This window comes from Daphnia magna, linkage group LG1, assembly GCF_020631705.1.
Source record: "Daphnia magna isolate NIES linkage group LG1, ASM2063170v1.1, whole genome shotgun sequence".
In the NCBI taxonomy this organism is placed as follows: domain Eukaryota; kingdom Metazoa; phylum Arthropoda; class Branchiopoda; order Diplostraca; family Daphniidae; genus Daphnia; species Daphnia magna.
In genome coordinates this window covers 2,446,154-2,474,122 of record NC_059182.1, presented here as the reverse complement: position 1 = coordinate 2,474,122, position 27,969 = coordinate 2,446,154, and the positions used below count along the sequence as shown (strand labels likewise).

At 40.6% G+C, this 27,969-nt stretch overlaps 2 protein-coding genes and 2 long non-coding RNA genes across 7 annotated transcripts; 1 reads left to right on the top strand and 3 right to left on the bottom strand.

Annotated features, from left to right (window-relative positions):
• Positions 1-17: 17 nt before the first annotated feature.
• LOC116936485 lies at positions 18-22,871 on the bottom strand. 2 transcript variants are annotated; one of them, XM_045180494.1, is made up of 8 exons: positions 22,185-22,871; positions 20,048-20,119; positions 10,685-10,877; positions 8,681-8,895; positions 3,802-3,963; positions 2,885-3,124; positions 2,569-2,824; positions 18-293 (listed from the first exon to the last, which is right to left on the bottom strand). In XM_045180494.1, exons 3-8 carry the CDS (start codon positions 10,812-10,814, stop codon positions 178-180), a joined length of 1,119 nt encoding a protein of 372 aa, XP_045036429.1. In that variant the 5' UTR covers positions 10,815-10,877; positions 20,048-20,119; positions 22,185-22,871; the 3' UTR covers positions 18-177. The 2 variants fall into 2 exon arrangements, with proteins under 2 accessions (XP_045036429.1, XP_032799519.2); XM_032943628.2 differs by lacking the exon at positions 20,048-20,119.
• Positions 4,606-5,549, bottom strand: LOC116936495. Its single transcript, XR_006652508.1, has 5 exons — positions 5,320-5,549; positions 5,114-5,262; positions 4,922-5,049; positions 4,704-4,848; positions 4,606-4,644 (listed from the first exon to the last, which is right to left on the bottom strand). It is a non-coding gene; the product is annotated as an uncharacterized LOC116936495 (long non-coding RNA).
• LOC116936493 lies at positions 5,835-15,911 on the top strand. 3 transcript variants are annotated; one of them, XR_004401761.2, is made up of 3 exons: positions 5,835-6,051; positions 6,213-6,381; positions 14,941-15,911. It is a non-coding gene; the product is annotated as an uncharacterized LOC116936493 (long non-coding RNA). The 3 variants fall into 3 exon arrangements; XR_004401759.2 differs by lacking the exon at positions 14,941-15,911 and adding an exon at positions 13,949-14,907; XR_004401762.2 differs by lacking the exon at positions 14,941-15,911 and adding an exon at positions 6,518-8,685.
• On the bottom strand, positions 22,490-27,756 carry LOC116936480. The gene is given in 5 exon segments (XM_045180561.1): positions 22,490-23,559; positions 23,561-23,598; positions 23,600-25,355; positions 25,951-26,187; positions 27,138-27,756. Coding segments are annotated over 5 exon segments (2,841 nt in total). The 5' UTR covers positions 27,377-27,756; the 3' UTR covers positions 22,490-22,988.
• Between the last annotated feature and the right edge of the window lie 213 nt (positions 27,757-27,969).

Genomic DNA, 27,969 nt, shown 5'->3' with positions numbered 1-27,969 from the left:
ATTTTGTTTCTTTAATCTAGTCAGCTTAATTTGTGTTTATTTATTTATTTTTTTATCGAGCAAAGAATTTGTACACGTATGGGCACGATGAAGTTATGGGATTATCAATAAAAAGAAGGACTCGAGTGATACCATAAAATAAAAAAGGAAAGAAGGTACAACGTAAAGAGACCGCAGTTATCGGTTTTGAAGAGGCATCTGAAGAAGAAGAAAATTTAGCCCAAAGATGAGCACATTCAGTGGAATGGAAGATTTCAGGGCCGACTGTCTTTGAACCGCCGCTGGTCGATCACCTAAATAATACGATCAAAATAAATTAAATATTATTTTATGATGAAAAAAAAATCAATTCTCCGACTACTAAATCGCGATCATTTTCGTGTTATCAGGTTTGCCTTGAATCGTATAGCAAAACGAACCCAGGTGATTCCACCTTTTAGACAAGTCACATACAGCTTAACTACATAGAATGTAAACGTTTGACGTTTACACATCATTGAATATAATGTCTACAGGTAAAATAATCCCATCGACAACAGGTTGCTGAGCAACAATACTTTTTTTTTTGCCCTCCTTTGTGTCCAGGCGCAGAAAGGAAGTCTCATCAAAGAAGCACTCTCGCAAAGCATTTAGCGGCCTATTACGTCAACCTGCGTCGCCTTTGATCGAGAAAAAAACAAGTTATTTAGACGAGGATTGATTACAACGCGAGGTAATGGCTATTATTTAGCTCACATAACGTATGGCTGTGCGTGTGATGAAAAGCAGAGTGAATTTGTATATCCTAGGATACGTATTTTTTAAGGAAGGGTTTTCTACCAACACAACAACTTGATCGCCACGTTGACGTTTTCAATTTTTCTTGATTGAATAAGAGAGGGCAACGGTCTTTGTCCACAGTCTAATATTAAAATCTAGGCTGCAGTAATCGATCCAACAATTTTTAATCGGTTCTTTGGCCGGGTAAAAACCGGGTCCACGAGTTCATTGTGCCCTTTTTTGGTTCAATTGACATGGGAAAATGTTTGAAAAACTTTGAACTGTGATAAACGAATTCTGTTGGCTCTCCGATATATATAGCATGCAGCAGATGTGCAATTGACATCAAACATTCTAGTGGGTAGAAATGTCCGGTTTCCAATGACACGCAAAAATGCAGTTGAAAAAGGGCCAAGGCAGATGGTAAAACGAAGGTAAACAAGAGAAAAATCTAGATGGACAAAAAAATGCTATTCTCGTGTCCGTTTTATTTTTTTTACTTGAAAGTCGATTTTATTTTTTCTCAATTCGAAACGAGAAGGAGGAGTTGGTGATGTCTCGGTCTGGGGTTGTGTAAAGATGCCACAAACACGCCACGAATGTTTGGAGGAAGAATATGATAACGTGATGAAAATGCGGAATTTTATAGGCAAATGCCAGACGGACACAGCGACGATGTCGCGTACTCAAAAACCCCGACAAAACAAAGAATTTTTTTTGTTTTTATCGATTTGCGTCACAGAAAATATTGCAACACAAAAATCAAGTTGTTTGTGCTTCTCTGGCGCAACTCTCGAAAGTCAATTTGCTTCTATTTTCCTGTACCATTTTTGTCGGTTATTCTTCCCGCTTCAAGACTCTCACCGTCAAAACTTATTTTTCACGTTTCCAGTTGCATTTAATAATCAAAAAAGGTAAAAAGCAAATGCGGTACAATTGAACTCAATTGTAGAAAAAAGAAAAGGCCATAATTGCTTTTCATTCACGATGGCCATCAACAACGAAAAGCGGCTCGTGCGTGTTACTCACCTGAATGTTATCTTAAGGGTCTACTCTAACGATCGATAGATAATTACGTGTGCACACAAAAACACGACGACCGTATGGCGTGTGAAAAGAGATAGTCTCCCCATTTCCACGGTTTGCCTAACGCTTTTCATTCGTGACCGACACAAGGAAAATAAGTGGCCTTGCAAAATGTTTGACGCGTCACTCGTAAGAGCCGCGACGAGCCAAAGAATCGATTCTGCTGGCTGAAGACGCACATTTATTTTCTTTTACCGTTTGTCCCTCGAGAATCTTCAAACCAACTTGCAAGTATTTATCTATAAACGCCATAACGCTCGTTTTTGCTGCTTTCGGAACGGTACATTTACTGTCGTTAGTTTCCCCGTTTCCAGCCCCTGTAATTTAACCGCGACGTGAACGCGTTTTCCCACCGTAATCCGAAAAATATTTCCCCGTTCTCCAGACGACAATAATTCATCGGTAGCAAACATGCCAATAATTCGATCAGAGATTTACGATCCTCGGGAATCTTATGACTTATACGATCCGTGAGTAGTTTCACGTGAGAAAACAATTTTCCTGTCTGGAAATTTATAGCCGTCGAAGGAGCGTCTAGCACGGAATAATTACATCAACAATTTGTTTGTTCATAATAGTCTGCTGTGCTGGAAACAGAAATGGCAGATCAAAAGTTTCGTTTTTTTTTGTGTGTGTGTGTGTGTGTGTCCAGGGTTTTTATGTTATGATGGCATGTGGCGGTGGATCCAATATCGATTGATAGTGTAAACAATCGCAATTCACCTTGTGAGACGAAGACGTTGACAGAAGCGGCCTTGCCTCTCCACGGTACGCAGGTATAATTGCCGGAATCAGCCGGATCTGCACGCTGGATCACCAGACGGCTGGTCCACGCCATCCAGTCTCTTTTGCTAGCGTCCGATTCGGATACGCCTTCCAAGAAAACAGACACCAGTCCTAACCCGGCGGATGATTTGCTGCCGTGAACCAACGGCCGGCCATTATGGAACCAAACGAACGGTAGGCCGCCTCCTCCCACCTGTACGATGAAATTGTTCGACTTGATTAGATCAAAAATGAAAGGTAATGATAATTATACCGTGGGTAAAGTCAGCTGAGGAAATTTGATCTGTTGTTCTTCGACGCCGCTATTGGCGTTTGTGTCGTTCCCATTGCTGTTATTATTGTGAAGGTTCTTGGCTTCCGGGTGAAGTTTGCAGTGCAGCTGGATGTTACTCTCAGCTTCGACGTGGTGTTCGCCACCCTCGACTACGGACGCTACAGGCGCCCAAACTAAAAGTTCGATAAAGTGCGAAACTTGTCCCTGTCCACCTGCAATCTATCTCGGGAGAAAAGATGAAATCACCACATCTAGATATTAGAATTTCCCACGATCGTGTTCGGGGCATATCAATTATGAAACGAGGATAGAACGGTGGGAACGGCAGCTACTTGCTACAAAACTCTTCGTGACCGAAGAAATAACAAACTTTGATTCGCGTTTGCCTATATAGTATAAAAAAACAAACTAGACGTAAAAACTTTAGGGTTTTCTGCCTGGTTAATTTTTGTTTTCTTTCTGTGCAAGAGTTTTGTTAGCGCCGACATGTATTTTCTACGGATCGTTACGTATTATATTCATACACGGACAAAGGGTCAATTTCTGAGCTTTTGCCAACATCGTACTGTTCTGTACGTGAACACTTTTCTTCTTTTCGGATATTCTTTTGTTGCTCTTTTTTTCATTACTCGCTGCGTTAAAGCCCAGTCTTTCTCTTCGTTCAACTTCTATTCACATTTTACAACATGCACGTCATTAAAAATGCCCCATGACGTTGAGTCATCTGAAAAGTCCAACTGGAAGGCCGGCCAATGCGTGCCGGAATCAACGGGATGATTCATTTTGGTCGCCAAAATGAAAGCAAAAAACATACCCGAAGAATATATTTCAAACATTTAGGATGTTCTGTTCGTTAGTAGGGCACTGACCTTTCCCTGATTAAATATTGATATTACCTGACATTCATAAGTGCCGGAATCGTAGAGCTGTGGCGATTTGAGCATGAGAATCCAGTCAGGTGAACCGGGCCGGTTAAGAACGCTGAATCGACTATCGGCCGTGTAGACGTGACTACCAGACGACATGATGTGCCAATCTCTCCGTCGAATCCACGAGACCTGTCAGAAAGATCAAAAATATCTGCATCACATTTTAAATTCATTTCATCTCTCTAGATTATACAGAATTATAGGTGAAACCTTAAGGGCACACCACCAAATAAACAACGTGAAATGTTTGCAACGAATGCGAGTAATTCGCCGAAAGCCAAATGTCATCGATTCAAGAGTAATCACAATATGTTCGTGTATGGAGTGTTGTGTTGGAGGAAGAAGTTTGCGTGACGTCTTTTGACTGATGATGAAGTTTCGTCAACGCTGTCGGCTGTGTAGGGAGATTGTAATATTACCACCTCTTCTACCATTAATGTATATAGAGACCTGCGATCGTGCGAAGCTATTGGTTAATTCAAACAGAAGCTGGTGACAGCTCTAATGCACTTTCTGCGCATTTCAAACAACGTGATGGTTGATAGGGTTTTTTGAACGAAATACGCAGCCCAGGAAACTGATGGGACTCGTACGCTGCTGTGCAACGATCGTGCTGGCACAAATAATCAAATGATTTTCTTTTTAGTTCAGTTCAAAGGAGAATAACAAGCATCCAGGGACGCTTTCAAATGCGTTTTTAATTTATCTTTTTTTGGTAAAGAATATTTTTGATTGGGCGTTTGTTCGGAGAGAGAGGCTTAAACTCTACGATTTCAGATTGAACTTTTAATCTTCTTTCACCAAGAAAAACTAGTAACAAACGTCACATGAATGAAGTAGGCTCATTATTCAATTAGGATAGCACCTACGTGGCATTTGCACAGTTCCTGGTATTCGTATTCTTCAGGACCTCCTCCTTTTCCATTGATTTTTTTCTCAACAATCCGCCACTCGATGAAAGAAAAAAGTCGACAAAAAGAGTTGGTCGACAATGGCGGTTTCGTTGTCACAGTTCTAATCAAGTTTGAGATAAGGGAGGAGGTTACTTAGAACAATTGAGCAAAAGATGAATCATATGAATCGTTACGTTGGCTAGTCGATTCTTTTCCAGAAGCACACCAATAATTATTATGAATTTGTGGGAAGGAAAGTATCAAAGATCGTATATCAAATGGTGTCGTCAAGGTAAAACTGTAGTACATCCAATAATCAAACCTAGACAGCGGAAACGGATATGCGTAGACAACAAGATTCAGATCGCTTTGAGAGTCTCGGTTACCGATAAGACCTTGCTTGTCGACGAGGCAGAACAACCAGCGTTGTCCTTCAAGTACGTTTTTTTTTTTTGAATTTAGCAAACAGGCAGATTCGTGTATGTTATGTAACGTTATTATTGTGACAAAGTAGTCTAGCTTCTTTTTAATTTTTCTGAAATAGATATACGATCAATCTGGCAACTATTGACTTTAAGGAATTGCAATTTACCTATTTCTCAGAGGGAAAAATGGCGATTGTGAAATTGACTTGTTGCTGTGCAAAATGGCTGTCGCGGGCTGTCGTGACAAACAAAATATTCAAGTTGGATAATAAATTTGTTTTCCCTGAAATCACTGGAAAAAAGGGGAGGGTAAACAAAACTAAAACTGGGGGTATGGAAATGTTTTTTTTATTATTGGCACATTTAGGTACCACAACCTTTTCTTCCCCCTGCCTTTAATAGAATGTACACCCGTCCCCATAAATATCGGACCTCTCCACATGGCGGGAAAAGTTTTATACCGCTTTTATTTTGCAAAAGGCTGTTTTCTAACCCCTTCCCTCACTCTTGCTTATAGAACATTTTCTTCATGCCAATACAATTCTCTTAACGATGAACAAAAATTGCAGCAGTGCTAAAAATTTCCCGCCATTCGGAGGGATCCAATATTTATGGAGATAGTGGTACAAGGTCAGAGCCAGAAGTTTCCTATGGTTTGGTTCGAAAGTTTAATTCAGTTCTGATTTAATTTCGGTTCGGAATGGAGGTGTTTAAAATCCTGCAGCAAAGTGGCTATAAACTACTTTTCAATTTGTATTATATCTTGAACTTCTAAAGTTGTGTTTTGTCGATGTGAAATACGACGAATGACTGAAAGTGTGTAGAGTCAAACGAGTTCCAAGAATCAAAATTCGTTTGGAAATGTAGCAGAGAAAAGCTCAACTTTGGTACTTGATTGTGTGAGTATTTCTCTCATTTTGATTTCCATATTTTTGTACATGTATCAAGTGTTTTTGTAGTTAATTGAACCCGAAACAAACTTGAAATCGAGTGCAATAGTCGTTCTCTTCCACGAAATCTTATTTCGCTTAATAAAGAGTAATTTCACGCTATATTACAGAAACTACCGTGCCAGAAGCAACCACTAAAAATGAAATCACATATTCGTGATGGGACACGTGGCAAATGTGAAGCAACAAGCATCACATTTGCAAACAACAAGAATTGCTGGCCCGGCAGCCATCTTTGTTCGCATGCTAGCCGTGATAATAACGACGCCACTATAGAAGGTAAGAACTCCTGATTAATTATATTCGCTGTAATTGTAATTCTTTTATCGACTTGTTTGCGTTTGTTTTCATTTCCTGCTGAAGCAAACATGTTGAGCTAGGTCATTATTTTGCATTCTTTTCTAAACATTTCTAGCCTTTTGCCATTCACTGCCGTTCTAACACTCGTCAGTAGGGGGAAAGAAAAGAGGATCGATCGATTTAGAGTTTTTTTCCACTCTCGTCTTTTCTTCTTTTCGCGATGTTGCTTGTTTTTTTTTTGAGCTTTTTCTAAAGCTTTCTAGAGATCCATTTGATAACTTTAAACAACACCGCTCGCAAGATGGAGTTAATCGTGCGAAAGGAAAATGCACTCAAAACAAGTTGTTTCACCATTGTTTTCGGAATTCTTTTTGTTTGTTTCCAAGAAATTGATATGCGGTCGATTTGAATGACGATTTTATAAAGACAATCTCTTTTCTACTCCACTTTTTTTTTCCCTTGCTTGAAAAGTAAGACAAATCTACGCAATTTCCAGTCTAACTGTATCGTTAATGTATATCTTACTTTTCTGAGCTCAAAAATATTGCAACTACTAAATCAATTGTAATTGAAACGTGTTGATACGGTAGGATGTAATGGCGTCCATACGATCAAACATTGCGAAAGAATTCGTCTTTTATTGCCTTTTGTTTCCGGCTTAGATTTGAGCAGAACTATCATCCTTTTATGGCACTTTTTATGATTTTTTCTTAATCGACGTGACAAACTGCCGAATAAGCGAGTTGTGCTGAGAAGAAACTTTTACGTTGGTACAAATGAAAGACATTTTTAGTATCACGTCTTCTCGCAATATGTTTTCATCATTTGGCGGGCTATAGACAGGAAGTAGGAATCCTTGACAAATGCGTTGGAATGTAACTTTCAAGCGTCATCTTTCTTGATAAATTACAGCCAGAAGTTGGTCCTTTTCTCTTTGTTAACGTTCACTTTATGGAGGTGGTATAAAAGAAGAACACTTTAATTTTATTTTTTTTTTATTAAGCCGTGGATCTCTGTGGATATTGTGTCCTCAGTAAATAGGATATTATTCGAAAAGTTTGTGTACGAAAATCGATTCCTAAAGTGACAAAGTTTTAACGCTGCTTTTGTTTGAATTTCTCTTTTGTGGATGATGTATTTGCCTGATCTGGGTTCAGATGTGCATCGATCTGTGATTCAGCATCACCGTAAAATCGGCGCCTTCTTTTGTAATTTTATTTTTCTACAGTCAGGATCATTAGTGGATTTGCATTCTGTTTTAAAGGTGTCTCTTCCTACGTGAGTTCATGTTAGCCAGTAAGTTCAAACGATTTTTGCTCACAATAGGATGGTTTATTCATTATGAAAGATCTCCTACCATTTGATAATTTTTGTTTTAAAGGAAAAGAAATGAAGGCACGAGAGATGTCGCTTTTTTGTCTGTTAATATGCATGAAGGGACTAATAAAAACTTGCGTCATACGGTGTCTATAGGAGTTAGTATCGAAATAAACTTGTCTTGTGTTCGTCAAATGAGTGTAGGCTGGAATTTTACCATTGACTATTCATGTAGCACTCAGTTTGCCGCGTCTGGACGTGCACAGTCGTGACACGAGACTTTTTAATGAGTCGCTTCGGGACCTATTTTCTTTTTCTCTTTGTAAAGCACAAAAAGAAATTTTTCTTTAATCTGTGGCGGCTGCTTGTTTTGTTGGATTCTTTGTTGGTTTTTTTTTACAAGAACCGGATAGCGATACGAGAAAATGGCCCTTTTTAAAAATCAATTTCTTTTTTTTAATCTACCGGAGAAAGTATTCGATTTTGAACGACGGATGAACGTCAACAGACAAAGCTTGCCTTTATCGCCCAACGGACAATCATAAAGTCCAACATTTATTTTTTTCCCTATCGATTTCATCCAAATTTTACAAGCAAATGTCCAATCTTTCCATATCGCAACATATTCTTCTTTGTTCGTGTAATTGTGCAAGCCGTGAATAGCGAGGAGAGGCACGACATTAACACCATCGAAAATGGAAAAAAAAAGAACGTAGTTACAAATGAATCAGAATTTCTTAAAATGGAGCGACAGGGAGAAAATGTTATTTTCGATCTATATGACGAACAATAACAGCCTGGATTTGTCATCACCGCCTTGGGTGGATGAAACATTTTCACGAGCAGCCACGTCTAGACGAAGCATTAGCAATAGCCCAATGAAATCGATATTATCCATCGTCACGACGTTGATTAATTTCTTTTACGTCGATCTCTAAAAAGATAAAATAAAAATGCGTACCGTTCGCTGGCCGAGACTGTAGGCCTTGCAAGGTAAGAGGGCGGTCTCGCCCTGTAAGATGGTCATGTGACTGGCCGTGCCGTTTTCGATTATTTCTGGAAGGAGCTCTTCCAGCTCGATAGCGACACCGCTGGACGCCAACGGAGCGGCCAACGCCCCTAGAAGACCTGATCCACCGGCTACGACTACTGGCCTGTTGTCCTCTACGTTGGCTTCTGTAATGTGTCAAAAAACAAAACTTGATTAATATTGTATGGCGTTAGGTTTTTTTCTAGTATTTGAGGCCGTTCTAATCTTCTTGTGTTGTGTGGCGGGGTCCCATTGTTTATACCGTTGCGTCTCATTTGTTATTAGACGCTTTGTGCAAGAAGAAATTAGCGTGGCTAATCTTCTTTGTGAAAATGTCTTGCTTGTTTGTCATGTCCTTCATCGTTATCCTCATCATTGATGCAGAAAGGCGGAGTCGTGCAGTCGAGAGGTTAACGAAGATGTATATTATTAGAGGCATAGATGGATTCAAGAAATTTTGCAAGTGCCGTTGATTATTTTTTTTAAAGCGCCTATGATTTAGAAAGTGATTTGAATCGCGTATCGTTTGAAGTACATTTTTTTTGTGGCATCACTCCAATGAAGAAAAGATTTTAGCAGGAATATCTTGTGGGGAAATTGATAATGAAAAAATGATTAAATCAATGGAGCTGGTCGACAGTGCTGATTATTCGTTACGAAGTAGCAGGGGCGATTGTATATGCATCTCGTATTAGATGAAAGCATCGGTGCCGTTGGAGGAGGTAAACAACATCGCTGTTTACCTTTTATACTATTTCTGCTTATAGTCTGGCTTTTCTTTTTCTGCGTCAGATCAAAGCCGAAAATGGATGGCAATCTCGAACACATTGATTGCCCCGAACTGGTCAAAAGTGATACGACTGATTTCGTTTGTCCTGCTGCACTGCAGAAAGCCATTTGATCTTTGCTTTATTGAAGAGCATTTTCGCAAAATCGATGTATTGATTTCCCCTATTGTTTGCAACAACACAACAAAAAAAAGGTTTTTACATCAATCCATCGAATGTTGATTATTTCTGAATAGGTTCCTTTAAAGTAATGCCCGTTGAGCTATTTTTACAAGTTTTTTCTTTCATTCTTTTGAATATAGCCAACACGCTTAGAATTTGCTTCGGCATTCAATGAAAACTCAAAAAAATCGATTAGCTTCTTTTATTTTTAAGCGTATCTTTATATCAGTAATATTTTATCCGTAAAGACACGTCGCCTATTGTTTTTGGAATTTTTAAAAATCCAGACTATAATGCCCAGCCCTTTTGAAAGATGGTGAGTCCTCCTTGACGTTGGAGGCCACGTCAGCATTTCAAGTACTTTTTCTCACATTCTCGTGCAACTGGACATGACAAAAAACTCCTCGACTTCTGTGTGTTTTGCATATATTGGCTAGAATTGTAGGTAGACCCAACAAACGGAGTGTTAATGTCCGTTTACGTCATTTGACTATCATTTTTGACTTGATGGATCTCGTAATGCATTTCTTTCAAGTTTTCCTACCTCGATAGGCAATTCTTGCTTTGTGCGTCGTAAAAGAATCGTTTGTTGATGTTAACTAATAGGGGAACAAATCGGACAGGTCTCTACGTCATCAGCTCTTAGTTTGATTATTGGGCACGTGCTCTTACAGTCCACTGGTACACGTGGTCATTGGACTATAATTGTGTTGGATGAAATATCAGATGAACGTCTTTTTTTTGGTTTCCATCACAGTCAAAATCGTTTAGAAACCCACGCAACGAAAACTATATATTCTGTACAGACTATTGCGTTAGGTTTGTTACTGTTTATAAGGAGGGTATCGATTAACCAAAGACATTGGTCTACATTTTGTTGTGTGATGAGGTGGGACATATTGTAAGATGACATTTAAATACATTTGCTTGATTTTTCTAAAAAGATTTGTTATGTTGTATGTAAGAAATGGGGTTGTATTTTTACCTGTGGATATGGCGGTCATATTTATTGAGGCAGGAGCCGTAACAGCTGCAATGTGAGGCGTTATCAGGCTGACCAGGAACAAGGCGAACAAGTTCCAAACAAATCTGTTGCTACCAGACATTTTAATCATTTGATCTATTTTGATGTAAGGTAGAAAAGACGACGATGACGTTCCTGGAACACTCCACTTTTCCTAATAATCTAGAGAATCAAACAAAATCGATGGCTAATGAGACGAGACAAACGATTGGATTTCATGCATCATTCATTTTGATTACATAAATTGCGATTCTACCCACAGTCCCCCCCCCTACTAATTATCGCGTCGATTATATACGAAACTTTTATTTCCCCTTCCGTTCGTGTTTGCACAACAATACGAACCGTCCCGATTCGTACGCGTCTGGGCACGTAAAATGCATGGGGTGTGATATAAAAATCTAACAAAAAGTTAGTTTAGCCGTCACTTGTTTCTAGAATGCCGCACTCGGCTGCTAATCTAATTGTTTACTCGGTCCCCACAGTTGCCATCAGTTTGACGGGTTTCTCCATCTGGGGTTTGCTCTTTTTTTGTTGTTGTTGTCAACTGACGCTGACGTTGTCCCCACCTGAACGGCTAAATTTAATGGAGGGTTTTCCATTAAAAGATGGCGCGCATTTTTGTTTTCAAATTTTTGTTTTTTTGTCTTTAAACATGACCTGTTTAAATTTGTTTATTAAAGAGCTTTTGAGATATCAGTAGTAAACGTAGAATATTAAACGAAGACGAGTTCACTTTTCTCTTGGAATTGTACCAAACAGCAGAAAGCGTAAATTATACGCTGAACTTGTCACTTGGATTCGAGACAATGAAAGTGTCGTGAATACTTTAATTCTTCTTGATTGTTGAAATGTGATACAGAAAAGACACGAAAGTCTTAAACAAAAAACGGGGAAGGGGAAGGAAATGTGTCGGTTCGTTCGGTAGTAGGCGGATGTCCTATTAGTGTGATCCGGCTGGAACAGAGACTTTCTCTTGGGAGACACATTGAGATCCATCCTTTAATTTAGTTATTTTTAGCTTTTTAATATTTATTGTTTGATTTTTTTTTCACGTGTTACCTCATCTGATTAAATTTGAAAAAAATTAAAATCGTCGACGTGTCGGGTAACTTGCTCTATTTTTTTAAAATAACAAGGTGGTGACTAGTTCAAAGCAAATAGGGAACAGGAGGGGGGACAATGTCGCCTTCGCTGGTAAATGAATTTTAAAAAATCTTGTTTTATTTTATTTCGTTTGTTTGATTGATACGATCGATAATTGATGGGAAAAGAAAAAATCGACAACGAATGTATTCGAAATGAATTTCCGAAATTTATTTATCGAATCGAATTGAATATCCTCGTACCTGATTCGAGTTCTAAACGAATCTGTCGTTGTATTTTTCTTTTAATTCTATGCATTTATTATAATCGTAAAAACAGACAACGCGTCGTGTTCTGCCGATGATAGCAAGAGGAATTTCAAAAGAAGATGGCACCCCATTCTGTCATTTAAATGGCCTCTGTCATTCAAACTAGCGTTTATATCTTTTTCGTGGAATCATCTTCTCTTGACAAGTTCTTGGGATATATCAAACCGGCAGCGTATTGGGATGGAAAGTGAAAGTGGCCGGGGAAACTTGTGCCCATTGATGTGCGCTACGGGGAGTAATCTATCATGTTCTTTTCGCCGATCTCACACCGACGGTGCATCTTTCGTTTTGAGTTTGATCCAACCAATGGCGTAAAAATGGCCATATCACAATCCTCGTATATATAGCCCAACGGTTTTTCTCTTTTATCGATCAATCATTCTTTGCGGATTTAACGGCGTAAACCCCTTCTGGCCACGAAATTGTATCTGTACATTTCAACAGCCCCTCAGCACGCTGCCAGACTCTTTTCTTTCAGATGGATAGGCTTTTTTTTTTTTGTTTTGTTTTGTTGCAACACCTCAAGTATAAGAAAGTTTCACTCTCTTATCCGTATACATAAGCGCAGAATTGAGCAGTTTCGGCGATCAGGACTAAATCCAAAGCGATAGATTATGATGGAGTACGTGGAGAGTGTCGCATGTTATTTTGGCCAGGTTGGCTTTGCATCCTTTTCTTTTTTTAAGAAGAAAAAGAAAAAAATGTTTCACGTACGGCTCGTGCCGGCTTTTATTCCAGTCTTGTGTGATGTATGTGGCAATGTAACGTCGTCAGACTACACAAGATCTTGGCTATATAATGTGTATATATTTAGCGATGAGATATTCTGATAGAGAACGTATCAAACGACGAGTAACATAAAAAATAGATTTGTCACATTTTTTTGTTGGTTGGTTGCAGCTGACTATCGATCGTTTCGACTCTATATTAATCTTGGTCTATTTTATTTTTTTTTTGAGGGGGGAAGGAGAAGAGGGATATTTTTGGTTAAAGTCTTGTGGCTTCCTCTTGTTGATAAATATATTGGTTTTTGCAATATATATTTTTTTAAATAGTCAAGCGGGGCATAAGCATCCCGTTGATTCATTTGCTTATTGGATTTGTTCCTTTTTTTTTTTTGGCCATCGCATCGATGACGTATTTTCTGAAATGATTAAACATTTTTTTGTTGTTGTTGAGGGGGTTAGATAGGAGAGCATCGCTTGCCATAGGCGCGAACAAAAGATATGTGAAGAAGGGCGTGTCTCGAGATCAAAAGAGAAGCTGCTCCCTGTTTGTATACATCAAAAGGTTTTAAAAATCCCGCCCGCGAGGGGAGCTACAAGAAGTGAAGCTAACGATTGGCTATTAAAATTTTGCGGGATTCAAGTTTTGCTTCTTGAAATAATGGCGATATCTTGCCTCAATTTGCTGCCTTCCGATTTTTGGCTGTTTTTAACCGTTTAATTATATTAGCGATTTATCTCTGTGTGTTGCAAACACGCACTTGAATTGTTCTTTTGTCCCCTTTTACTTTGATTGGCGAAAGAGGACATTCTTTGACAAAGTCATTGTGTCTCCTTTCGATCGCCTTTTGATGTTGTTGTAGTGGTTCCGACTATTTGTTCAGGTGAAAATAAGGCCAAAGTTGGAACTAGACATTGCCGGACTACAAATTGGCTCTTTGACTCAACTATGCCGAATCGATGCGAGTACGTCACACGAATAAACTATAGGCGATAATGTTAAATATATCGCCTCTTCTCGTGCTGCCGCAGTCAAGCGTTACGTCTACATATCCAGTGCGCGTGCTAACGTTTCATCTCTACAGGTTACCAGAGTTACAGAAAACAACACTGAGATTGACGAAAGAGAGGAGAAGAAGGGCCATCTGGATCGTAACGCGTCAGCGAACTGTTTCGACGACCCGAAACGGAGCAACTCGTTTCGCTGAGGAGCTGATTTATAAGGTCGGTGCCGGGCAGCAAACCGCGGGCTTGGTCGTCAAAAGCCGATTAGTAAACATCTTTTGTTTATTTTATTTTTTCCAAGCCGAAAACGAACATTTAAAATCGTATTTTGGTATTACGCCAAAGGCCCGAGAAACCGGAATTTAAAAAGAAAAAGACAAACTCTTATAGTTGAGGTGCACTTTGTAGTTTCAAAAGATGTTGTAAAGAGCATTGCCCGGAAGCGAAGAAAGCCTTTATAGATTCAGCCCAGGCATAAAAACACACGCACACGGGCCACGTTGTGAGAGAGCCGTGTGTTCAATCCAATCAAACTATCCCAACCCAACCCCTCCTCCTCCCAAACACGCCAGCCAAGAAGAAAAGATGTAGGACAGATTGCAGTGGTAGCGACTGTTATAAATGATGACGTCGAATTTAAGGCGACGTTTTCGACTTTTGACTGATTGTGGCGCTGCCGACCGCGCAACTCTGTAATGCGTGTACCGTTAGGCGTTGTGACGGCTTCCTATTTATCAGGAAAAAGAAAGAAAACTGAGAGGGTTTAAAGATGTAGGCGCTTCATTATTCATGTAGGCCATTTTTTGAACAAGAGTTGCAACTTTTCTTTCATCTTGGCTTCTTTCAACCTTCGTTTTTTTTTGTTGTCTAGCCTTATTGTTGCAATAATCAACCTAATGAGCCTCTTCTTGTATTCTTCTCTTTATAAATTTTTAAGACGAATCCAATGGAATGACTTGTTTTGAAAATAGGAAAAACGGCGTCTTGATTCGTTTTTGTTTTTTATCAAATGAAAATAATTGCTTGAATTATCCTTGCTAAATGTTTGAACGAGATGAAATTAAAATTGCAGATTTCCCCATTTCCATTGCTTTTTGAGATGGACCGGATGGTGGCAGCAGCAGCCCCGTCCGTTTACGCATTCTTTACGTATGCTTGTGCATAAATGGCAAAGAGTGGAAAAAGCTGCTGGACATTACTATATTCACTGTTATGTCTCCATTCGAGAATGGAGTAGGAAAAAGAAAAATATCCGTGTCTTCTTTCTTTTCGTTTCCTCCAAGCAAATTGTACACGCCTTATTTCCTCGTTTTTGTCGCAGCTTCCGGTGTGATAAGAAAGTTCTTCCTCTCGCCCTCCCCCCACCACCCTTTTTATTTTTTTTTGCCTTTTGCCTCGACCAAAACTCCCATTTGAGGCTACTAGATGAAATGAGAAGAGCATCACACGCTTGATGGAGGTCATTGGTCTTGCTTTCACAAACTGAATGGCTCGTATAAAATAAGTCGGCGTCTCCGACTCTTTTCCCGCTTCCCCTCCACCCAATCTTTTGGCGAAAAAATAAACTGGGTAAAGAAAAAAAAAAAAGTAAGTTTACTAAAAGGCTCTGGTTCTCTTATATGGTCAACTGGGATGTCGTTCGGTCAAAATGTTTATTCTATTTATTTACTTTATTTTATTTTATTTTTTTTTTTCTTGCTTTCTCTGTTGGGTTTTCACGTACATTGTGGACATGTGGGGGTGCCTTTACTCTGAGAGAAAAGAGTACACGTGTCCGTAAGAGCCAAGTGAGGCTTATATTGTACTATAGAGAGCCATTAGATTAGGAAGTTTTTTTTTTTTTTCTTTTTGGTTTTCTGTGTTTTTGTTGTTGTAATTCGTGATGCGTATCCTGTTGTTGGTGCACAGCAGGATGACGTAATGATGGAAAAGGGAAATAGCTGCACGAAAAAAAAAAGTATCCAACAAAATATTGCCATGCCACAGCTTTAACGCTTATTACTAATAGGACAGATGCTGCTACATTCTACCAACTTGGGTTATATGCAAATATCCCCCTCCTCCTAAATAAAAACTTTCATATTTTTTTTTTCCTTTCCACTTTTCATTAGTTTATTTGATCGATTGAAAAGGGTTAAAAAAACAACTTTTTTAATTTGACGTATCCGTTCTACGTTTTTAGCTCAACAGCTTTGAATTCGTTAACATTAGTTTTTTATTTGCAACTCGCGAGACGTTTAATTCGCTTAAAAGTCGACGTTATGGGATTTATGCCTTTTTCGTGTTATATAGCCCTGACGACTGTATGAAAGAAACGATCAAACAGCAAAAAGCCGTTTGGCTACAGCAATTCGAAACTATACGACGTCAATAACCATTGAACAGCGCGCGAGCCAGTTGTCCAATCAGATTGATGCGAGCGAGTAAAACAAAAAAATATATGTAACGTCCCCGTAGCTGTTATTATGTTTTTTCCTCCGACATTAAACAGCGATGTAAATGCAGTCTGCCACGGACGCAAATATTGTCCATTATTTGTGTACTGTTCGGCTTTTATATTGTTTCAATTGCTCTATCGCTTTTGAGCTGCCAAACGTTTGGCTTTATATATATAGAGAGAGTCCAATGTTATACGCAACCAGTTTCGGACTTGAGTCGTCACACAAAATAGCCGCCACCAGATATTCAAAATGGCCGTCGTGCGAATTTGTTCATTGACGACAAGGAATTGAATGATCGTCATCAACTCTGCTCGTATAACGTAATTTTCTCTTTTCAAAATTAATGTCGCTGGCTGATGAATAGGATCTGTGTAATACTCGAAAGTTGAATTAAAAGGCATTTTTTTTGTTGTGTTGTAGCCTATAACACAGGCAATCGCGTTTCACGCATGGACGCGTCCCTTTTGGCGTCCAAAAGTTTTGCATTCGATGAAGCGGGCCGGACAAACAAAAGATATGGTGTACATATACATATACAACGAGTCCGTATCGCCATTACTGAAGTTGCACCGATCGATGATATAGACTTACTAGTATTCCAAACAGGCTTTTTCTTTTTTTCCTACTTTTTCTTGTACTTATATACTGGAAATATAAACCCCTTTCTCAAATCGGATTCCCTAGTCGGCAAAGAAGAGAAGGCCTAAAAAACAGGGGGGGGTTGCACGAAGTCTTAAATTGTCACTGTCGTCAACTCGAGTATTTTCGTTTTTTTTGTCTCAATTTCTCAATTTTTGATGCATTTAAGTTATGGATCGAGTTTCATATCGCAATTTTCAGAGGCGAGCATTTAGAAAGTGGACGTTGGCTGATAAGCGGGCAGTGTAGACACACGATGGACTCTTCAGTGCGTTGACACACGGATGGAGCTCATTGAATCATTGTTGATCCCTTCTGATCTCTCACGAGAGCTCGACAGCCAATTCCTTTTGTTTGATCCTTCTTTCTCTTTTATACTCTTCTCGTTTGTTGTCCTATTCTTGTGCTTCATTTATTTCGATGGCAAATCAACGATTGGATCAGTTTCCTTTTGATTTGATTTTTTTCTTCTTTATGAAGAAAAAAATGAAAAATAAATTCGAATAGTATATAAGAACACGTAGTATTAGATCGTTTCAATGTGTCTTGCGTGCGCGTATAAAAACTGACAATCCACGACCGCATTCGACATTTCCGTCAGTCTGAACGATGACAATAATAAACATAGACGGCCGTGTATGTATGTGGGGGCCATGTCAGCAGCACATTCTCATTAGGTCTTAAAACTTCATTAGTCTTCCAGGCCCCGGCTATTTCGGATACAGTTTAAATGGATGGCTGACTTTTGGGTGGTGGGGTGTCCGACAGCGACAAAAGGGCGAGGAATATACAAAGCAGTTGACTGCACTGATGGTCAGTGGGCGGGGAGGGGGAGGGTATATGATTAACATGCAGAAGACGTGAAATGAGGAGAGAGCGAAAGACGTCTGCCATCTTGTGTGTGGTCAGTTTTAGTTTTACGTTTGGTCTCTGTGGGCAAACATTTTTGACGTGTACTCGATGACTCGCTAGTGACGTGATCAAACGTGCAGTCAATGATGGAACGTGCGCGTTCCATCATTGTCGCGAAGGCGGCTTTTGAAATGATTTGGGGCGTTGCAAAAACGCTAAAATAGTTCAATCAAGAATGATTGACAACATGATTACGGGGCATACGAAAGAAAGCTAAAGATCTATTGAATTGCAAATGATATGTGCTGCATTAATTAGCGTTATTGACTGGTGGAGAAGAAAACAAAAACGGCCAAAATCTATTTTTATTTGATGATTTTTTGTTGATTGCCTTTATCAATGCGATTGGAGCAAAAGTTTGCTAGTTGAATGGCCAAGTGTCTTTGTTCCTATGACATTGACTCGTGCTTCAATTCCAACTGCTGGAACTCGTCAAGGACCTCTCCTTACAGCGCTAGGTTGTTGCCCCCCCCCCCCAAACCAAAAATAACTTGACATATTTAATACGTATACTCGGTCGCTGTCGCATTTGTTTTTAGCTACTCTTTGTGCTATGAACTTGAAATTAATTCTTTCTGCGGTTCGTGTTCGGCCTGAAAAAGGAAGAGAAAGCCCCACACGTTGCCTAGGCGACGGCCATTGCGCGTCTCAACTGGCAATCTCGAGACCCTGCGGTATTGTTTATTAGGTCTTACTTTTTCACGATTTGTCCGCCATGAACGGCAGGTAATGGCATATGAAAGAGAAATATACTGAAACATTGACTGCATTGCTGGACATGTGACATGTGGTGGGGGGGGCTGGATTAAAAATGTACACAACCGTTCGAATAATAATAGCCTTTGAATTCACGTTCGTCTGCTCTGCGTGTATTTTGAATGTCCGTTTTTTTGTGTCCGTAGAAAGTCTGTGCAATAAGATGGGATACCCTTTTTTTTTTGTTTTTTTAATCCGACGAGCCACACCCTCCTTCGTGATGTTAGATATCGATCGATATCTACGGAGGTGCCGTTTGCTTTCACGCCGAACTTTTAGATTTCAGTCAGCATCTCCTCCGATGGAGAGGAGAGGAGGAGTCAATCAATCAGTGTTGCTGGATCTGATTTCTGATTAGCTTCTTTTTCTGGCCACCAGGGCAGCGTCCATGACTTCATAAATGTAGAGCTTTTGTTGTGCCTAGGGCCTTCTTTTTTATTAACGTACTTTTCTTGATTGGCTCTTGCTGACACGCTGATCCTCCACATCATCTGTCAGCTGAATGACGGAGAGTTGTGTTTTTAAGGAATAATTTTCATGCCTCGTATCGATTTTCACGTGGGCATATGATCCCTATTGTTTTTCATTCATTTTTTTTTTAAATATCTCGCTGGTTTAATTGTTTTTTCTTGTTTAAATCCCTTCAATTTTATTCCAAACGATTAAGCGCAAGGCATCGCTGTTTCATAAGATGCGCCACAAACAAAGTAATAGTTGACAGAATGCTTTGAAATTCAATTCCCAAGTTGTTTTTTTGTTTCTTTCGGGATAGAGTTGGCAGCAAAATCAAGTTATTGATTGATTTACTTTCATTCAATGCTGCTGTTACGTACATATTTACAGTCTGTGCGACAGAATTTGATGCGCCAAGAAAGAAATAAGAATAATCGGCCGTACGTGATTCAATGCGAAATGCCTTTTTGAATAGTGTAGAACATGCAGTTTGGCATAAATAAAAAGAAAGGCGGGACATTGTGCGAGATCCTTAAAAAAAAAATGGGGATTCTTTTGTTAAAAGTTTTACCAATAGCGGTAGTATACACCGTGTTGTTAGACCCTTTCACCTTGCGGTAATTGGCGTAACGATGAAATAGTGTGACAGGTATTCGTGCTGTCGCCCAAAGGCCTGAGGGCCCATTGCAGGTCTTTTTCTAATCACATTACGTCTATGCCCCCCGTGTGTTTGCTTTAGGTATAGAACGAAAACTTGATTTCCGGCCTTCAACCTCTATGCACATTTACGTAAGCTTATTTGTTTTGCTTATTTTTGCTACGCCCACACGTTGAAATCGATGGGGTCTTTTCGCTGTCTCCTCTTCTTTCTATATACATATCACGTCGTGTATATTTACGTGTTACATATTCATGTATGCAATAAGCCTATATACATTATACATGTAAGGGCATCGTTTTTGGACAGGAATTACTTACGTCAAGGCGGTCGGCCAGTTTTGTATGAATTCGCCGATAGCGAGGGTTTATGTTGTAACGGTTAACCGCAATCTATTGCGTAAAAGAAAAGACACACAAAAAAAAAATGGCGTAAGCGTCGAAATAACGTGGCGGTAAAAATGCCTGCAATTTGAAACGCGATCGGTTCAACAGAAAGAAAGTCGTTTAAAAAGAAAAACTGAGTTGAATTGACATCGTCCGGTGAATTAAAAATCATTTGAAGAAATTGGACGCCAGAGGGATTCATTTCTCGGCTAAACAGCCATGAGCCATCCTATTATTGTATACAGAAAATGACGTACAACTATTCAAGGACGCTGTTTGTTTGCTACTTAATTGATGTCTTGTTCATAAACGCAATTATATTTAAAATCCAAACTTGTGTTTCCAAGCGAGACGTTGTGCGCGTTTAACTGTAATGGGACGCGTCAGCTTTGGATGTAGGTATTAACGCATTACCTAAGCAAAGATGTTAATAACATTTTCAGACGCTAATATCATTCGTGCGTGCGCCTTTTCAATCGCGCAAAGGTGAAAACTAATCTTTGTAATTTATTCAGCGGACGACTGTTGTCGTTACGCAACGTCCTATCAAGACACGTATATATAACTGTTTGCCAATTAGCCTTTGAAACACATTTGAATGTGTTGTTCCTCCTTGAATTTTGTTGTCATCATCGCTTTCGAGTTTAGGAATAACAAAAGCTTTGCTTCTTGTATCGATTTTAAAAGTTAGACTTTTTGCGTAATGGCGCACTTCCGCTACTGTTCGCCAACTTTCCACTAGAATAAAGCGCAAAACAGCCTACAAAGTATGCAGCGCAAAGAAAACTTAACTCTGCCAGCTTACTCTAAAATGTGTTATCCATCATCTGTATACATCACGTCTTTTTAAAAAGGATCCCCTCTCTCTATTTTTTTAGTTCTTAAAATCCCACCAGCCTTTAATGATCTTTAGCTGTTTTTAGTTTCTTATATAATCACTTCATTTTTGTTTTTAATGGCCCTAACTTTTACAACGATTGTTGCACGATCGTCTTGTTCAATCTTAACGTTCCCATTGTTATCAAATTCCACAACAACCAAGTCAATTGTTTTTGATTGTCTATAGTTTTCAATAGAATATCACGTTGGGAAGTGTTAAACGTAAAGCCCCCCCCCCTGTTTTCTTTGGCGATATCTTTTCTATCTTAATGTTTGCTAAAAAAAAATCCGCCATTTTCTTAAACGAACATTTGAAGAAGAGGAGACTCGACATAAAAAATGGTTGGCCTAAGAGCAGAGGGGAAAGCCGATTATTGAGATTTTCATCACGAAAAAGAAGTTTCTTCCACTCGACGACTTCTTTCCACTCGTTGATTTTCGGGGGGCTTGTACAGTTGCCTAGCATTTTCGCCATTGCTCCAGTAAATCTGTGGAAATTCTCTCTTTTTTTCTCGTCCTCTTTTGATTTGATTCGCCATCGGGTGTCTCTTAGCTTTAAAAAAATGTACCGACGCAACGGGGGTCTAATGTAAATGAAGATTTAGCTAATAGAGAAAAAAGGATAATAAGCAGACTGCAAGGCAAACTTATACGCTTGTTTGTTTGCCAGCAATCATGGCCGTCATTTTCGATTACTCCGCTGAAGAAATTGGGAGGACAGCAAGTGTTTTCTTTGGGGGTGGGGGTTGGGGGAGATCATTAGCCAAAATAAAAGACCCTGGGAGTAAATATGATTCACAATGTAAAGCTGGTGATGAAACAAGTGGAAAACTCGAACGTTTTCAAGTCAAAATTGTAGATGAAAGCGCAAGTAGTGATGTCAGAACAAGTTCTAGACTTGGCATGGCGCGAACGCCAGTATCTGCACAACATGTTGGTAAGTTCATAAATTAGAGCGGGGCAGTCCGTACAATAGTTGGAGTGGTGAACAGCGTAATATGAATTGTCTTTCACGATGCCCTGCATATATTTCCATTCATAACGATACCGATGTGCAAACTTGGGCTATTCGTTACGACAAGTTTTGGTTCAACAGCAAAGGGCCTTTCGACATATGCCAACATAAATGAACGAATGCAAAATTTAAAGACGGTGCAGTCGGAAAGAAAGCGAACAAAATTTGGGGACTTACCTTGTAAAAATAGACGGGAATAAACAAAATTTGAATGGAAACACTTGGGGTTTTTTTCGGCGTATAATTTAATGTTTATTTTATTTTTTTAAATGTAGAAACACTTAAACAATGAACGATGAATGTTTTATGCGACACTATTCGATACGTTTCTCAAATGTCCAACAATTTTTTTTTTTTTCAGATTTGTTTTTTTAAACGTCACTTTTTCGCCATTTGTCTATCGCTGATGTTTGGCCGCTCGTTGAAACGACAGGAAGAACCAATAACGGGAAGTCGAAGCTCAATATCGAACATGATTCGCGATTTGCCCGCACTTGGCAGAATTATTATTATTTTTTTTTCAGAGAAAAACCTCAGCCCACTCCCCCCGCAAAATAAAAAATTTGAATAAATTTGAATGAAGAAAAGGGAAGCGCGTGAATGAAGATAAGAGACACTGCGCGGTATAGCAAATAAGAAACTTAAAAAAAACAAACAAACAAACAAAAATGGCAAGGAAATGCTTCAGTGCTCCGTGTTCCAACTAAGCCAACATCACCGACTGAAATGCACAGGCTGTCAAACACTGTCGGCGAACTCGACAAAAAATCCAACAGAGGAGGGACTCCCGGACCAAAGGTCCAACAAAAAGTGCGCGTCTGCGCACTCCCGGCTCAAGGTTCTATATACGAAAGGAGGGAAGTTAATAAATGGGCGCGAAAAAAAAAACAAAAACAAATGAAAAATCTCTCGCAACTGTTGTTTCACATTCTTATTTGATTTAATTTTGTATTTATTTATTTTTGTTTCCTTTTTAAGGTTTTATTTTGTGTGTGTGTGTGTGTGTGTTACGTGTTGGGATCGATAGCCGAAGGAGACGTCGCGACGCGCTTGCAATGGCTGTCGTTGATGTTCGCTTTCTTGTCTCCTGATTCTGGCTCGTTTCAGTTGGCGACGGATCAGTTCCAGGTTGGCCAGTGTTTCGGCCGCCTCGGGCAACAGGCAAGTCAAGACGGCCCTGTGAAGGCATTGACACTCGTTGGCCGCTTCTCGCAGCTCTTTGACGTCGATCGGGTCGCTTAGTTTGGCCGCTTCCGGCGGCCAAAATTCTTGATGATCATAAACGGATTGCGGCTCGGTTTGCGTCGGGACGGAGGAGCGAGACGGCGACAATAGCCTGGACACGTTGTGCGCGTCTTTGGTCTTTTTGTCCAGGGCATTTTTCATCATCGCCGAGTCCCCTGGATGAGTCGGATCGTTTTCCGGGCTCGGATGGAATGTCGTTGAGGCCGAGGGAATGGCCGACTTCGCTTGATGGACCTTCTCTGAAGTGGGATCTTGAAAGTTATTCCAGTATGAAACGGTCGCCACGGCCGGCGGAATGGACGTCGCTGTTTTGATTTGAAATCAGCAACGGCCACGCGGAACAATAAGCCGGCCGTCGTCGACGAAGCTGGGCTGTCTTTATTGGTGCCGTCGCAATTCTGCAACGCCGATGCGATGCGATATTCTATTTGGTCCGTGACAGACATCTCTGGCGGAATGGCATCCGGCCTGGATGCCATTCCGGCCTCTCTTTTCTTGCCCCTCGTAGGAATGGCATCTGACGTGTCGTTCGATTGATCGATAAGGTGCGGTCCATCATCTACAGTCACGTCCGATATTGATTCATCCGTAATCTCTTCCTGTCGTCCGCAGGCCGAAGACAGACGAAATGCCGATGCGGCTGTTTCGTAACGTTTGCCGTCCGCTTCTTTGGCTAGCGAATCAGCCACTGGATTGAGACCTTCCACGTGATAATAGACGTCGGCTTCTATCGTTTCCTGGCTGATGGAAGCGCATTCCATCGTCGGTTGGGTCACGTCCTCTTCATTGATTGCGTCCGGTGGATTCGCCGTGGCGACGGCCGTCCAGATTTTGTTGACTTCTTTGCCAGACGCAATTGTTGCCACCACATCCGGATGGATTGACGAAAGATTACCTGCAATCTCATCCGGACATTCGGCAATCTGTAAAGAAATGGTATCATTTGAATGTTGTTGGCCTGAATCTTCCGGCTTCGGATTATGAACGATGGGAGCCGGATCGAATTTCTCTTCCGCATTTGTTTTATCCGGTTGCCGATCGTTGGCCAGCCGATCAGCCGGATGCTGACCGTTGGATAAAAATAGGCTCTCGTTAATTTTGCTTTTCCTTTGGCGGATTAGTGCCATCGACAGTCTATTGCCGAACCGCTTCCGGCGAATAAATGAATTGTTTGCGTTTCTTCTTTCACCGTCGTTGCAGTTCAGGTTCTTTTCCTTCCGGTGAGCTCTGCGTTCTTTTAAGCGCTGCTGTCGCTTCTGGATGGAGACGGCTAACCTGGCGGGAAAGTTGGGCCATCCGGCGTAGTCGATCGAAGGCTCATCGGGCGGATCTAACAGCTCGTTTTTATCCAGCATCACTTGCCAAACGAGCGATTCATGTCTTGCAATCTCGTCCAATTCGATTTGTGATTGATCGTCTTCCTCTTCATCCAAACTATCTCTGTCGCTCTCGTCATCAGGGACGTTAACGACCAATGATACACTTCGTTTAAGAACTGCTCGAGGCGGCGGATGATCCATTTTTTGTTGTATTTGCTGTTGTTGCTGGCGGAAGGCCCACAACTTTCGTTGACGCACTTTAGCCACTTGGCGTTCGACCCAGCTAGGCCCGACCGGAGACAAATGCTGCGAAGTGTCATCCGTTTCGGCACCTTGCGCAGCGATTCCGGTTGCGGAGGAAGGAATTGCTAGAGGAGGAAGTCGTTGATCCATTTCGTTTGCCACGGGGCTCTCGTTTTCTAGCGTTTCTGTTTCCTCCGGTATGGGAATGATTGGCAATTTCGCTCTTTGACGAGTGTCGTTATCATGGCAATCTTCCATCTCATCTCGCTGGATAGCGTCGAAATGAACGTGGCGGTTTGCTCTCGTCCGCCAGTTGGCAGTTCGTCGCTTCAGGATGGATCGTCCGGATACGGTGCAATCCCACGACGGAGCTCCTTGCTCAACACTTTGGCTGATGGCTTTCTGGCGCAGGATATCGTCGAGTGGACGTCTAATGAAACGCTCCCTGTGTTCCAAACTTTGCTTACGACGGCGTTCCAGTACTGTTTGAATGTAACGCCATCTCTCGGCGGCCGCTGTCGACTCCCTCGCCGAAAGCGACCTGCAATTGAGAAAGAAAACAAAACAAAACAAAACAAAACAAACTGTGAAATGAAGATGAGAGTTGCAGGTTGATGGCAGTTGTTCCAATCACGATCGTGAATCTACCCGGTGGCCGTTCGCAATAGCCCAACGGGGAAGTGCGATGAGGGGGGGGGAGCGAGAAAATTTGAATATCCCAACAGCGAGAGGGTTGGCTCTGCACAACCAAACTTGCTAAGAGAAATCGAGCTTTTGTGCTGCCGAGGGGAGGATTATAATTTTGCCATGAAGCGCAGAGCCCAGAGGTATAGCAGGTTGAATCCGGCTTATGGAGGCGAAGCCTTGCGAGCAAAGGGGCGAGCTCGAAAACAGCAGCTTGTTGCCGCTTATATATACAGACAACCCGAAAAACTTTGGTCTGGTCCTATATGGTCTACCGGAGTATAATGAGACAGAAGCTCTTAACGAAAATCTATGCCCGAGTAAGTTGGTGCTTTATTATATATATATTTTTTTTTTTGAAACTAAACTTTTTAAACGTAGCAGATATTCAGCGGTGGGACGCTCGTTTCATTCAGGACAAATGTATGTAAATCGGCGTTAATGAAATGTACCTGACTTTGGTGGTGGATTGGGCGGCCAACAGTTTAAGCCGTTGATTCCTATGGATCGACTCTAGGCTGCCCCATTGCCGGAATGAAGTAGACGGAAGCGAATGAGACGAAAGTGGAAGTCGGCCGTCGATAGGAAACGATCTGCCCTGAATTGCACCGGTTTCATTGCAGTTGATCCGACCGGAACAGTCTCGCTTCGACAGTTCGTAGTGATGTTGGCTACTATCCAAAGCATTGCTTGATTTACAATTGAAAAAAAAAAAAAAAATTCTAAATGAATTTACGCTTTTTAAATTTTTTTCTTTTCTTTTCTTTTTTTTTTCGCATCTCATTTCATCGCTCCACCACAACAATAAGTCGACTTACTTAGCCGGATGCACTTTCTTTTGATGTTTGTGTGTGTGTGTGTGTGTGTGTGTGTGCAAATGTACGACCTACGTCCCTTTCCATATTTATAGAGTCTGTCGGCATACAATAAAGAAAAAAAAAAACGAAATGCAAATCAGTCGACTACAAATTTGTGCCGCAATTAGATTCAATAAAATGTATAACACAATGCGTGAATGCATGTATGTATAAGAGTGCTTAAAAATATCGCCATCTTAATTGATTTAATTAATCGATTTTCATTTGTTTTTCGTATTACCTCTTTGGCCGCTTTCGATGAAGTCTTTCACGAACTAAGCTATTAATATCACTCATTTTCTTTCCCTCAATTACTTTGGTTGATTAAATAAATCCATTCCAAAAATGTGATTTTTAAGTTCTACCGTCCTTCTATAACAACCCTCCCACATTTGCAGAGTTTGCCCCAATTGTCGACGATTGTCAAGGTAGAGCGCGCATGTAAAGTTTGCTAACAATGTGCTCTCTATCCATCAGCGAACCCCCTTTCGTATTGATTAGTTTCCCATGCATGGATAACATGTAAAATAATGAAGTGCTGCTCTGCATAGATACCTTCGTTGCGTTCGATTTTTTTTTTGTTTTTTTCAAACAGCGTGAATAGTGGTTATAATATACGGGATGTTATTATTCAAAATAGAATGTGTGTGGGCTAGTAACAAACTTGAAACGATAAGAATCAAAATGGAGGGGGGGAAAACGTTGACAATAATATACGCCGTTTTTGTTTGTTTTTTTCCCCCGTTTGCAAGTGGACAAATGTTCTGAATGCATACCATTACCTAATTAATGACGAATGGCCGCTATGACTCCGTAGAGATGCAATCCAGGAATTTGATGCTCGACTGCTCTGGATGACGTTGTTGCGGACCGAATTATTGGTCGGAGAGTAGAAGAGACAGAATGGATTACCGCTGCTGTTGCTGACAGCACTTCTTCCACCGATGCTCGGACTGCTGCAGTTGGATGCGACGTGCAGCTGGAATGGCCATCCGTCAGGAGATTCATCCGCCAACTCCATTGTCGAAGGACTACGCTTCTTTTCGATTCAATTCTTTTCAATTTCAATTTTAGCGTGAAATTCGAAGCACTCGCTTTTCAGGCAGAACGGTTGAAGATTCTTCATTCTTGTGTTTGCGGCTTGTTCTGATGCTGTTACGTCTTTTCTTATCTCTGTGGATATACCGGTCCAAGTGAAAGTTCTACGAGACGATCGACTCTTTTGTAGCGGTTTTCTTCCTCAGGTTGTCGTCATGGAGACGCACACGAGGCAGCACACCAACATCCCAACAGGAGAATGTTCACAAACACACTTTATTTTCCAATACTGGCCAGCTCCTTTAGCGTTCGATATTCTGTGGCCTACAGACTGTGCGTTTGTCGATATCCCCATTTTTCTTTTTACGTTGACTACAAAGAAACCGTGCAAAAAAAAAAAAAAGTAGAACTGTATTACTGTCTATTTACGTAACACACGCGGCACGTCGTGCTGCTTAAATGGCGGACTTGCGGCATCTGCCGTATTACCCGATATGAAATGTCTAGTCGACTTTGTAGATGTAATCCCCCCGGAAAATATGGGTTTATGACGCTTTGAGTATTGAACTGCAAAAA

Coding starts and splice junctions, on each gene's coding strand:
- LOC116936485 (XM_045180494.1), bottom strand. CDS start 10,814: ATGATTAAAATGTCTGGTAGCAACAGATTTGTTTGGAACTTGTTCGCC. Junction 3,964..8,680: donor ACAGTCTCGGCCAGCGAACG/GTACGCATTTTT, acceptor TCTTTCTGACAG/GTCTCGTGGATTCGACGGAG. Junction 294..2,568: donor CAACGTCTTCGTCTCACAAG/GTGAATTGCGAT, acceptor CGTATTATTTAG/GTGATCGACCAGCGGCGGTT.